Source organism: Magallana gigas, chromosome 2 (assembly GCF_963853765.1).
Source record: "Magallana gigas chromosome 2, xbMagGiga1.1, whole genome shotgun sequence".
In the NCBI taxonomy this organism is placed as follows: Eukaryota; Metazoa; Mollusca; class Bivalvia; order Ostreida; family Ostreidae; genus Magallana; species Magallana gigas.
In genome coordinates, this window is record NC_088854.1 from 41,291,351 (window position 1) to 41,305,340 (window position 13,990).

Genomic DNA, 13,990 nt, shown 5'->3' on the forward strand with positions numbered 1-13,990 from the left:
ATATGAAAAATATACTTACATATTGTGCAAATAGTATTACTTTTATCAATGTAATTGCCTTTCCTGTGCTGGTAATCGTATGTGTTTACATGCTTACCCATGATAAATGGTCATATATAACTGTTATTCTACCTCTTTACAAAATCTAGCGAATTAATCGTGTGTTTGTCTACTTCAACTATTAAAATTATTGTTAGGTATGCTCTGTACAGTTCAATTTTTTCAATAAGAAAATTTCAAAATGCTAGAAGATCGATGAACAAGTTTACTGAATTTTTCGGTAGAGAGTGATTTTGAACTGAATTTAACATGTGTACATGTCGATTTAAAGCATCAAGGATAAATTAGAAATATAGACTGCATAATTCATACAGATGTTCTATTGTTATAGAGTTGAAATTCAATATTGGGGAATATATTTCAGAATATGGCTCCAAGAACTAAAGGTTCAAAGAAGGGTGACAAGAAGGTTTTGACTGAGGTCATCACCAAGGAATGCACCATCCACATGCACAAGAGGATCCATGGAATGTACGTTCTATTTGTACTACATAAATTAGTGTAACAATTTTTGAAAGGACCTTACAGTTTTGTCCTGAACAAAACTTTTCAATGGCGTATGATCTTCATCACTTTTGTGCAACCATTTTCACATCTTTTGAACAATCAGCAACCATTTTTATATTTTCCTGACTAAAGGACTATATATGATAAGGGCCTAAAATGGCCCCCTAAAATGAACATCATCATTTTACTATCATTCTTTGTTTTCTTAGTACACTTATGTATGTGATGTGTTTACGTAATATTCATTTTGGTTCAAGTTCCCACAATTTAGAAATATGCCATTGTAAAGACAACCTTTTCCCGCCATTTTTGCATTTTTAGCGTAAAACAGGGTTTTTTTCAAGCAGTTTTTCCTTCCGAAAACATAGAGCGCATTCTTGAACAAATAAAATATTTTAATCAGAAATGTATCTAGGCAAGACTAATAAGTGACAAAAAAAATTTTCTTGTTCAAGCATGCGCTCTATATTTCCCATTCGTAAATAGATAAGAAAAATGTCAATTTTTGGCTGATTTTTATTGAATTATAGAAATGACGTCACTTCTGACGTCATATACTGCCAGTGAGTGCAAAGAAATCAAATAAATAGATGAAAAATATATTTTATAACAACTCTTCTTAAAAATTAGTTAATATTTTATTGTACCCGAAACACTTAAAAAATGGCGAATTATGGGGGCCAAATTTAACTCTTATCATATATAGTTCTTTGATTAAAAGTGGCATCTTGCATTGAAAAAAATAAACAATTTAATTAGAGGTGTAGTAATGATATACTGGTATAATCGTAATAAGTTTGGCTGAAACTCTGTAAACAGGACAGCAATGAAGAATTTTACTTTCTAATTGAATTTTGATATGATTAAACAAAGGATCAATCATAATATGATAGTGTGTATATGTACTATGTATATATATACATCATTGCGACATCATTATATATATAGGACAATTTGGAGTTGCTATGTTTAGTGAAATCAATTGATGAGGACAGGTAGTGTGGCCAAGTTGTTTCCAAAAAGTGTTTTAAAGAGGGTTTTTTATTTTAAAAAGAGATTTTGGATATAATTTAACATGATCAATATTTTTTATGGACATGTTGAAGATTTGATACTGCTGTCACACTGAGTCATTAGTTTTGGCTTTCCACAAGATTTTAGTAAACGAAACATTTGGATCATTTTCTTTAGGCAACATATTTACCTATCTTAAGACTTTTCCTAAAACACTTGGGTTCTTTCTTTGACCTATTTTATCAACCAACATTGAATTTTACTAAGGACAATTTCACTGTTTTGCAAGATTATTTAATAATGGTCATCTTGTTTTTTTCAGTGGATTCAAGAGGAGGGCACCCCGTGCAATTAAGGAGATCCGCAAGTTTGCCGAGAAGATGATGGGTACCCCTGATGTTCGTGTGGACACCAGACTCAACAAACACATCTGGTCTCAGGGTGTTAGGTATGTAGTCAAATGAAAAATAAATGAACAATATAGAGGGGAAGATTTTGGATTTTTTTCCTACTGATGGTCAGGTGTTGGTACCACTAGAAATACTCTGAACACACCCATAATAGGGTTGAATAGGCTTTTTTAATTAAGAAATAAACAGCAAATTAAAAAGTTCATTGGATATGAACTTGGTTGGTCACTTGATCAAATCCTGTGAAGCCCTGTGGGCTTCACAGAACCAACCAAGTTCTTATCCTGGTGAAATTTTTAACATTGCTGTTTATTACTTTATTTATTTACGTTTGAAAGGGCAAACTATTCAGAATCATAAAATTAACCTTGTTTTTAATGTTTACAATGAAGCAACTGCATACGATAATCATGGTGACGTCATGAAAAAGTTCAAACAGAATTGAACATTTTGCTATTCTGTAGGTTCACCTAAGAAAACATATTTGCTAAATGTAAATATTGCAAACTGGATTCAGTATTCTGAATTTCCCTGAATCTGTATTTGCAATGTTTTCATGGGGTCAAAATTTTAATCTGTCATTAGATGTAACCATTATTACCCTTTTCTTACAAGATCCTGGTCCATGCCATACTAATATTTGAAAAATGTCAGTGTGTATATTAGATGCTAAACATGAATCAATGGCTGACAGAGTTGTCTGTTCTTAAAGTTGTAAACACATGTATAATATTTGAAAAATGCAAGTAAAAAAGACTTGCGAACTAGAATTAAATGTCAATTCTTTTTTCTCCAGGAATGTTCCATACAGAGTACGTGTCAGGTTAGCGCGTAAAAGGAACGAAGATGAGGACTCTGTGCACAGACTGTATACCTTGGTCACGTATGTGCCCTGTGCTTCATTTAAAGGTAGGTCTAAGTACAGCTACTCAGCTTCAACATCTGGGTACTTTGAACTAAGGAACATTCTCTAAAAAAAACTTGTTGGATGTAAATGGCATCAAAGTGGCATACCATTTATGAATACGCCAGATTTGTTAAAAAGTTTAAAAGGTCAAGGAAGAGAACTGTGTCCATAGTTAAGATTGTCCACTCAGACTCCACTGTAAAAATGAATGTATTAAGAATGCCTTTGAATAGTGTTGAAATTTTAAGTTCGTTTAATTGAATAAAATTTTATTTGATGTATTTTTTGTCTTTTTAAAAAAATATATTCCTCTTTTAACTAGTACAAAATTAGAAAACCATCACATATATGCACTATTAAGATTATTTATTAATTACTTAGTATAAAAATTCCCTTCTTAGTTTGACATTCTTCGCTAGCCAAGGGTTTTCAGTTCACTCAGCTCCCCATAAACCCTTAGCAGATCTCATTACGAAAACTCAGTGATGCGGTGGCTCTATCTAGCGATCAAGTTGAGTTGCATCCCTTGCATATTTATATTTTAATCAAATGAAACAATGGGTAATACTGACACTGCGTAATAAATACTACTTGAAAAGATGTTAACTAGCGAGAATCAGAATATAATGAACGATGCTATATTATAGGAATGAAAATATAATCTAGAAAAAGTAAGGAATGTTTTATTTATTGTGTCTGTAGGGACTTGAAAAAGTCGCTAATATGAAAGTATTCATGTCATAAAATCAGGTATCATCGTCATGAGTGTTGCAGACAAAAGAAATTTTAAATATAAAATACAGTTCATTAAACTTTTAAATGCAATTACCATAAACAGGGATGTATATACTAATAGGATATGCAACTTCTACATTCGCCATGTTTACTTCCCATACTATCACTCAAGCCTTGACAAGTTTGTAAATCTCTCTTCAATCCATGATCCCATGCAGTAAAATATAACAATTTTTAAAGCAATCAAGTTTGAGTACAGTCTCAAACACTTGTGCCTCAACATTTTAATTAAAAGCATCAAATGTTTTACAGATCACGTGCGTTTCTTCTAAAGTTTATCTACACACTGTGATTGGATCAATCAGCTACTCACAGCTGCAGCCAATCTAGAACGGAGCTTGTCACCAAGTTTTCATAATGAGATTTCCCAAGGGTTTATGGGGAGCATAGTGGCCCAAAACCCTTGGCTAGCTAAGATGTAGTTTGACATGCAATAAATGCTTGTTCTGATAAATTAATGTTATGATTTTCTATTTTTCTTTTTTCAGGTACACAGACAATTAATGTTGATAATGAATAAACATGTACAGAGGAACTAAAAGTGTGTTTTGTTTTCTGATGAAAGGGAAGTAATGACAACATTAAAATTCAAGATGTTTCAGTTTGTCAAGCATAAAGAGCATAGAAAACTCAAGGCCTAATGAGTACATACATAAGTATTTACTCCAATACCAAAAAATTATTCTACTTTAGGGTTACTTTCTTATAAAATAACAATTTTAGGATAAGAACATAGTATGTTGCCATAACTTGTGTTCAAACCCACTATTATTTTATGTGTATTGTAATATATACAGTAAAATCAATTGTGAAATGATTTTCATCAAGCAAGTAAAGATGAAGGGTTGCTTTATCCTTCTTTTATTGAAACTGAGGAGACCAATAAAGCTACCACTTCACTGTCTCAAAGTTTGTTTATGGACCAGATTGACATTGCCTCAATTTCCTCAAACTAAAGTCCTTTGATTGCTTAAACATGTACATGTAATCTCTAAATTTGAACAGTTTGTAACGGACACCCGAGTTATAACGGTATATTATAAAGTTTGCTATCATGAATTTGGAACACAAAAATATGTTGGGAAGTCGGATTCCTTTGCATTTGGAGCTATTATTTGAACAGGTGTCCGGACGTAAGGTTTGATGTAACTATCTTCATGTAATTGACACCTAAAAAGGTTGAAATTGATGTTGACTTCAAGGGAAATAAGCACCGAGTACGTAAGCACAGCCTGAAACTGACACTGCTAATTTCTACAAGGCGATAGCTGGCTAGTCGACAATGAAATTGAAAGATTAACAGAATATTACAGCGAATTACAGAATACCGGTAGAGTTTTCAATAGCTTGTTGGATTGCTCAATAGGGTATTCAATTTGGTCAGCAAGGTATCACATCAGGTTTAAATCTAGGTCCTGTGGTTACCCAAGTGTAGATTGTTATTTTGCACTCAACCAATTCATTTGGCACAAAGAAAACCTCTAGAACACTCTCTCCTATTGTTAGCTATTCTATTCATAGATCTTTTAAAAAGAATGTTCACTTGGACAGCACTGGTTTCAATAGAGCATCAAATCTGCTTGGAGTAATTTGAATTTTGTTTTTCAAACAATGTAATTCAAAAGACATTTCTGAAGAAACAAACAAAAGAGAAAAGCATAATTTTAAGAATTACGGAGATATTTTTTTCCTGCAAAAAATCATTAGACATTTTGGTTCCCCAATTCCTGGTGCAACATACAGCACTACGAGTATTTTTGTGCTGTGACTGCTTCATTAGTTCAGACTTTTATAGCAGTAATGTAGGACAACGGGGAGAAACAAAAAAGGCCCAAATGTGCAAATGTTTACTAGATTTACTCACTTTATCGCTGTCATACCTGAGTAATCACATGACCTAGATTTAAACCTAATGTGATACCTTGCTGACCAAATTGAATACCCTATTGAGCAATCCAACAAGCTATTGAAAACTCTACCGGTATTCTGTAATGGCATGGTATTGTTATGTTGGCTCTAAATTAAACAACAGTTAAACTAATTTGTACTGATATATTGTTAGCTAGGGAATATTTTTGTTTTATATAATGTCATGCGCAATCTAATTAAAATTAGATGTTAGATCCGCTGGCTTACTCGCTACACAAACGTATATCGAGTAAGCGAGCGGATCTAACATCTAATTTTAATTAGATTGCGTCATGCGCGTATGTTATAAAACGATGGAAATGATACATGTACAGTATTTAAAACTGTGTTAGAGGGGATAAACGTTAAATCGTTGTTTGCAACATATTACAATAGGGACTCCGTTTTCGGACAAAAATAGTTAAAGTATTGTTTTCACGTGTATACATTTATGATTTTTGATGCACAGAAACGCTTATAGATTAGCTATTTCATTTTTGTCTTTAGGATCAAATAACATAAACTATGCTATCAGACAACCGATTCCCAGTGCGATTTTTAGTTTATCAAACGATTAAGCATTTAAAGCAGGAAGTGGAAAATTGAAATTGCTCTTTGGGTGCTGATCGAACGTCCTAAAACTGGATTAAGTTTCACGCAATTTTCGAATTAAGTTTGTAAATTGTTAATTTTATTTGATATAACTGCATCTGAATAATCTGGTGCACGTTTCATTAGTTCAATTTAATAATATTTGCTTTCTTTGGTGATTTATGCGTGTATGAAGTACATGTAGCGAGCATTGCCGAAGAAAACATATTCTATGTACCCACTGACAGTGTAATATTTTCATACCATAATCGCTATCATTTTTTCATTTTGAAATTAACCAACACTGACATAATTTATAATAATAAAGGAATAAACAACATGCGCGGATCCAAAAAATTTCCAGTTTCGGGAGGGGGGGTGTTCCCGACGGTTATTTTTAGTTTGATGGAGGGGGGGGGGGGGGTCCGAGGCATATTTTTGGTAATTTTATAACGTTATTTAAAGTTATATTTTTTAGGGGGGCTGTATACCCCCCCCCCCCCCCCCTTGATCCCACTTTAGACCCGTGCATGAACAATCACTTTATAAAGCAGGATTATAATGTTCAAGGAAGGCGTAAACAACGTCAGTAGCCATATGATTACAATTGGTTTTCCTTTGAAAATAGCAAGTGAAAAAACAAAGGAGCATTGTAAATATATCGTTTATAACTTTATATAATTGTATTTGTAAAGAACGTTTTAGTTTTTTACATCGAACAGTTCAAAGAAACAAATGCCATATCAATTTATTGATGCTATTTGTACATACCGATTTCATTCATACATTCCCTTTTCCCACACGAAAAATAGTTTATCAAAGAACCGACATAAATTACCTTAATACTTTATTGAAGTGGTCACATTTAAAGTCATATACTGTAGATTGTAGCTATTTTTTTTTTATTATTAAATCAACATCAGATCGCTCCAGCGGTACAAAAATCCCGTAGACTGTATACAATGTAGAGAGGGTTTTAGTGCCAAAGTAACCATGATATTTAGTTGATTGTCAATGATAATCACATTATTTACCTATTGTCTTGTACAAATTTTGATTCTCAATATTTTTGTAAAGGATATATATATATATCATATATAAATTAGTACGTGTATCTGGAAGGGGGGGAGGGTCGGACCGGACCCGACCACCCCCCCCCCCCCCCCCCGCCCCCCCGAAAACTACTTCAAATTAAAATTACCGAAAATATGCCTCGGACCCCCACCCCTGGCAAACTCGAATATCCTTCGGACCCGTTGACTATTTCAGGCTTAATTATTTATTGTAACGTTTGAAAGATTGGGACATTCATTCAAGCACCTATTTTTGAAATCCTATCTCTGAAAAATTGAATGTACATGTACTTTTAAAAAGACACATCGGTGCGTCGAAAAGACTTTCTGAATGAAAACTTGTTATTCTCGGAATAACAAAGAAAATATCACTGGTGACAATGTTTGTTTCTAAAATGACTGTTTGAGAACCTCATGCGCTGTGTTGGTCTCAGAGAAAATTAATTATGAAGATAAATGAACGTAATCTTAAGCTTATTGGCGTTTTCTTCTGGTAATTCTTTTCACGGAGAAATAAAAACAATACCAACGGAATTTTAATTGATTTAAAAACTTTCTGCAGCATGATTAAATTTACAAATCACTTGATCTCTTTGGTCGCTGATATCCATGTGCTAATTGGCAGTAAAAACTTTCACACGACAATACAAATAAAATCTCAATCGGTTCGTCAACTTTGAATTGTCCGTAGTTCCGCAAGCTCTAAGACAATACTCTTTTTTAAATTGATTATGTGTACATTTTTTTCTCTCAAAGTAAATACGACCCGGTCTTTCCTGTTTGCTCGTAGTGTATTGTTTACTTTCAATAATGGGGTACCTATTTTATATATTGATTTGAATTCTTGTTTGATGTTCAGATTCTGTAATACATTTGATTAAATAGAAGTCGTAGTTGGCAATGGATTATTAAGACGGCTTTGCAGAGATAGCGAGCTTATTGTCAACTATTCTATGATGTTCCAATTTCTGTGAAGGCGCTTTAAAAAAATTTATGAATATACAAACAGGCTTTATACAAGATAAGTTTTCGCGAGCATTTCCAGATAGGGGAGAAAGGCAATGGAACTGGAAGAAATTCTCGGCGGGTAAGTCCTGTGATCTACGCTATGGCCCAACCGAACAGGTCAGTTTTGGGCATTTCCAATAGAAAACGTCTCTCCTCGATGAATGGTGATTTTATATACATGCTGAAAGACTTGCGGAAATCGGAAACGGCAACCAACGTCGTACACAACAATCGGCTTGTGAAAGTAAATAACGACCGAGAAATACACAAAATGCAAAAGGAGCACATGCTGCAGGTTTCCAGCATTAAGAAAAGCCAGGAAGCCATTTATAAGACATTGGTAAGGGTAAACAGAGACAAAATAAAGGCAACAAAGGAACGCTTTGCCAACACGCAGGAGGATTTGCGTTCTCGAACCCAAAAGCTTCGGCTTAAATTACTAGTCAGAAAGGTCGTCGAAAAGTTCAGGGAAAATGTCCAAGAGAAGAACTTAGACAGGCGTGTGATTACGGACCAGTCAGATGGGAACGAAATTAAAGTGAAAATATCTTCCTTTTTTCCTGCTGATAAAAAGGAGAGCGACCAAACAAGTGAAGGCGAAGAGGAAGACGTGGAACGACCACCGAGTGAACACCCCGTGGACAAAGACTGTACAGCGGCAACTTACAACCTGGTAACTCGGAACAATAGGGGGAACATGGTCGGACAACTGAGTAGACCGACCTCTAGGTCTTCATTTGAAGATGCTATCACGGCAGAATATCTGGACAGAGAAAATGAAGCCTACAGAGACGAGCATCATGATGAAAACGATCAGCAGATGATGAACGAAGGAGGGGTTATCATCACAGAAATTGGTTCGCCAAATGGTAAAGCAGCCTTGCCGCCAAAACGCACGATAGTTGTGACGCTTCCGAATCTGTCGTCTGATTTCACAACGATAAAGAAGAAAAAAGATAATGTAACACCCAAAATTGAATCATCAATGAAATGCAAAGAATTATGTGACTTTGAAGTCAAGGAAACGAAACCACAAGGGAAAAAGTCGCCGAACAGAATAAAAAGTGGAACTTCGTCCTCCAGTGGAGGGAGCTATAAAATGGACGATAACAATACGAGAATGAACAGACTGAATGATTTACCTTCACTGAAAGTAACCCTTGATCAACTTAACTCAGGCACTTATTCTGCTGTCTTCCAGAATACAAATAATATGCTGAACAAAGTGGAACATTTCCTGAATACCTCAATAAAGCCATCAAGTGATGAAGATTATCCGGGCACCCCAAAGGAAGGAGAAAGATTAAAGCACCGAAAGACAAATGTTAGAAACTCCTTAATGGATGCGTCCAGAAAATCTGTCGGGAGAAGTATACCCATGGTAAGGGCGGAAGATACAGAAACGGAGAAATTGTCGGTGATAGGGTTGAATCCAAAGAACAATGACAATATGGAAGGGAGAGCTTCTGCCTTGTCAGCTAATTCTGTCAACAGTTCAAATTCTATGTCCAGACGGATGAGTGTCCAATGTGCAAACCGCAGACGGGCGAAAGCAAAACAGGAAAGGTTTCCCAAGCTTCAGGAGAATGTTAACGATTCTAATGAAGAAAATCTGAGAGAAGGTCCCCCAATTGTGTTTTTGGAAACAAAAATTGAAAAATCAGTTAGACTGGAGAAGAAAACTCAGAGGAAATTAATTAAATCTGAGCGGGCAAAACGGGAGTTACAAGTGGAAAAGATGGACAAATTTATGGAGAACTTGCCACAAGGTATGCGATATGTATGAAAGATAAGACTCATTGCAAAATTATCTAGGTTCGAATCGGGTCATTCATTTAAATCACGATTAAAAGATTAGCATTAAATGCACGACTCTAATTGCATTATAAACCAGATGAGAAGACGTCCTTTCATATCGAATTATCGACAATCTCAGTGAATGTAATGGAGTAATTAAATTGTACATAATAATTGCGTGTAGATAAGCTCTGTGTGGTTTTAATTCTTTAATAGTTTGTGTATATCAGTTTCAAGACAAAAGCCCGTTTAATCCAATCGTTAAACGTGTACATTCAAACCAGTGTCGACAATATGTTATGAGTTTAAATTGTCTTGATTTTTTTAATTACTATTTTTTAAACAAAATTGTCTTTAACAGAAGATAAAGAAAACCAGTCTCCCCCACTCGTATCTACAAAACAGGAGAACCGGAAACAGACGGAAGTCACTTCAACATCGCCTGTAAACACCGGCGAAACCAAGGAAGCGGAAGTAAAGAAACCGTCAAACATGTCTGATTTTGTATACAGGGTATTTCTACGTCAAAACCAATTCGCTAGACTTCCGTCATACATGGACCCTAATTCCACTGAGGCTCTACGTCACTGTCGTTATTTACGTCATTATAAAAGAATGAACCAGACGGAAAAAATAGCGGCGCGATACGCCCGGAACTCGTGTTGGCAGTCCAAACCGTTCTCCGTCCAGGAAGAGTTTCGAGCACTAAACCGCCACGGATTTGTCCCATCATCTGCCTACTGAATCTCAAGTTCATTGGTTAGATTCTTATACACCCAAATTTACATGTACTGTAGTGAGAACGGTGGATGATTTAAAAAAAGAAATGACTGTCAACTTTTCTCCATTTCGATTAACCTTCGTTTCTTACAATGTTGACACATGAAATTGACATCACTCCTCTATAATTAAGCGAATTACGATATTTGACCAGACGGCTTTCTGGCATTTAATTGATATAGAGGAACGCTTGAGAAATATTTACTTAGCTTAGTAAAGATAAATTCTCCACTCATAATTCTTCCCTTGCTGAGCATTACATATACTTGAGATTTATTCACTAACAATATTTTGATTTCAGACACAAGTATATGTAAAGATGCTCAAATGAAGATGTTGATTTAGAAATGATGATTTTTTTTTAATTTGTATGCTTAAACTTTTTTTGGGGCGCTATTTCGATTTATGTTCGGGTTTGAAGTATACAAATAAAGTCAGCTTTGATATAAACTACCAAGTTTCGGTGTCATTTCTAAACCATTTGCTTGGTTTGGAAATGTACGTATTATTTGAGGTGTATACAAATCTTTCCGTAATCACAAGTTCACTACACAACGATAGAACGAACACTCTTTTTGTACTATGATAGATTTTAACTAGTCATTTTTGTTTACGTATTACGTTATCATTTAAAGAGATGTACAATGGTTTTGTTTGATTAATGTTTACCCAATGTTGAGTGTGTACCGTTGTATGATTTTTAGGGTAAAGTGTACCAAACTAGTTATTTAACTTTAAAATTTGTTTCATTGTTGTCCCATTTTGCTAAATTTGTTTAAATGGTTAAAATCACAGTTTGACAAAGATTGGTTTGTTCAACTGCGGCTAAGAAATGGAAGAAACCTGACGCGAGTTCAGAAGTGCAAATAGCAACAGTTAATAGTGACAATGTTACAGTTTAAGTCTATGTGTTTTCTTAATGACCATGTCTTTTTTACTTTACCATACAAAACGAAACAATTTCGTTTGCTGTTTGGCGTTGTCAACTTTTCAAATTTGTTTTCAAAATTGTTAAAACGATTTTTTCGTACCATTGTTATGTTTTCATTATAAGGCGTTAATATTTTTCTGTGCTTCCTGATTTTTTGGTCAATAAATGTCAAAGGATCCATGTTTCAATTATGATGACTATTCATGAACTGTTTGTTGTGCAATACTTGCGCTAATAAAATGAAACCGCCACAACCTAAAATGTTTTTCCTGTCTATTTTTATGCATGACAGTGGATACACTTTTATATCCTTGCACGTTACCAGTTTTTAAGGGGGCTGGATGGTTATGGCCATTTTTGATCTTCTTTCGAAAAAGAGTTCTTTATAAAAAAAAAATATAGGAAAATGCTCAAAATTAAAAGCTAAAATTTCTTGAATTTATTTCTTTACTAAATAATAGTTTATAGCTATTTAGATTAACAAATCATATTTAAAAATTTCAGGTAGATACGATGGTTAATTTTTTGACCACCCAGCCTCCTTAAGATATCATTGAATGTTTTGATTAAATTTGTTTTCTATATTGAAAAAAAAAAGAATATTGAAAAAAGGGATAATCATGAAATCCTGGATGATGTCCTTTGGCAGTATTGTAGATCAGTCAGTTTTGATGACACGTTAAAATAATTTTTTGTATCCGAAATTTAAAAAATAAAAACAAATTCTCATCAGTTTTAGGTTAGTTTACTTTTGAGACCGGGGTTATTTCTCTTTAAGTGGCTGGTTTGCAAAGAATGTTCATATAAAAAGTTTTACATCCAAGCTTTATCTCAGTTTAAATAATGTTTGCAAGTACCTTAATTGCATAGATTGTTTGCATAATAATGCAGGAATGACCAATTTCAATAGATTAATAAGGCGTGTTTTATCATTACGCACCTTAAGTGTATTGACAATAGTTACTATAGGCCTACAAAATTCTAAATAACCAGTCCGGATAAATTCAAATTACCGGATTTATCGAACCTTTTTGCGATATCCCCTCTTCCCGGCTCTCAATGACATGATATTTGACGTCCGTTCAGTCCGATATAAATATTACGCAAGGGATAGCATCTTGTCATGCAGCTAACATGCCGAACAGTGGGTGAATACATTAGGTACACCATCATATTTTTATATCTTTTTAACTAAATGATTTTAGCACATGACAATTTACATAGCTGCAGGTTTATATTTCCCGGAGGTCGTCCATTCGAATTTTTTTCAGATCAGGAGCGGCATACATTCAGGTACAATTTATATAAAGTTTGATAAAGCCATTAAATTCATTTTTTTCTGTTCGTCTTTATACATACATGTATATTTCAAAGATTGTGTTATAAGGCCCCATCGAGTATTACATGTAATATACCGTTATTTCGCATGGATGCATATTTTCAGGTTTTATCTCTGGCGTGGTCTAGATATACAGTCATATATTCGTGTAATCTTGCTAGAACCTACGTTGACATGGAAACATGCAGAGTTAAAAAAAAAACTAAGCTTCTTTTTTGAATTAAGCTGGATCATGCATGGATTGTTTGTATACCAATCATACTCTCTGTCACAGTGTTTTGTTCTTCGACCTATTTCCCCCCCCCCCCCCAATCTTTTAAAATTGTCGCATTCCTGATGATGTACACTCACCAAATTCGAACGAACAGCGTTACTGTAACTCCATAAAATACTTTTGCTACTATATTTTACCATTTATGTCAGAGCAATTTTTTAAGGAAAGAAATTAAGAGTTCTGTTAATGCTCTTGATCGCCCGGAGCTAGGTAAATACCAGTCGGATTAAAACCAACCCCCTCTCCTTACACTCGTCAGGAAAAGAAGAAGGGAAGGGAATCAGACTTGGGAAATGTTTAAACGAAGTAGGTTCATGAAATAGTAAAACACTCTGAGTAATGTGATACTAAATGTAAGAATACCTCTTCAATAAGACACACATTGTGTGTCATTCCATTTCCTATGCTATATAGATTCTGATGTTCATTCATGTGATTTAAAGGGGCATGGTCACGATTTTGGTCAAATTCTATTTTTCTCTCTTTATTATACACAATGCTTAAGGAATGCATTTCTAATGATCATATGAAATTTAAGAGTCAGTCGTTGAGCTTATATATAAGCAATATACAGGGCTCACAATTCTTGGTTATGT

The 13,990-nt window shown here is 34.4% G+C and overlaps 2 protein-coding genes across 2 annotated transcripts; both read left to right on the forward strand.

Moving 5' to 3' along the window:
- The first annotated feature begins 372 nt into the window (after nt 1-372).
- LOC105321548 (large ribosomal subunit protein eL31) lies at nt 373-4,234 on the forward strand. Its single transcript, XM_011419867.4, has 4 exons — nt 373-531; nt 1,904-2,029; nt 2,788-2,900; nt 4,182-4,234. Exons 1-4 carry the CDS (start codon nt 428-430, stop codon nt 4,211-4,213), a joined length of 375 nt encoding a protein of 124 aa, XP_011418169.3. The 5' UTR covers nt 373-427; the 3' UTR covers nt 4,214-4,234.
- Nucleotides 4,235-7,477: 3,243 nt separating this feature from the next.
- On the forward strand, nt 7,478-12,078 carry LOC105321547 (uncharacterized protein DDB_G0284459). The gene is made up of 2 exons (XM_011419866.4): nt 7,478-10,042; nt 10,432-12,078. Exons 1-2 carry the CDS (start codon nt 8,374-8,376, stop codon nt 10,812-10,814), a joined length of 2,052 nt encoding a protein of 683 aa, XP_011418168.3. The 5' UTR covers nt 7,478-8,373; the 3' UTR covers nt 10,815-12,078.
- Nucleotides 12,079-13,990: the final 1,912 nt, after the last annotated feature.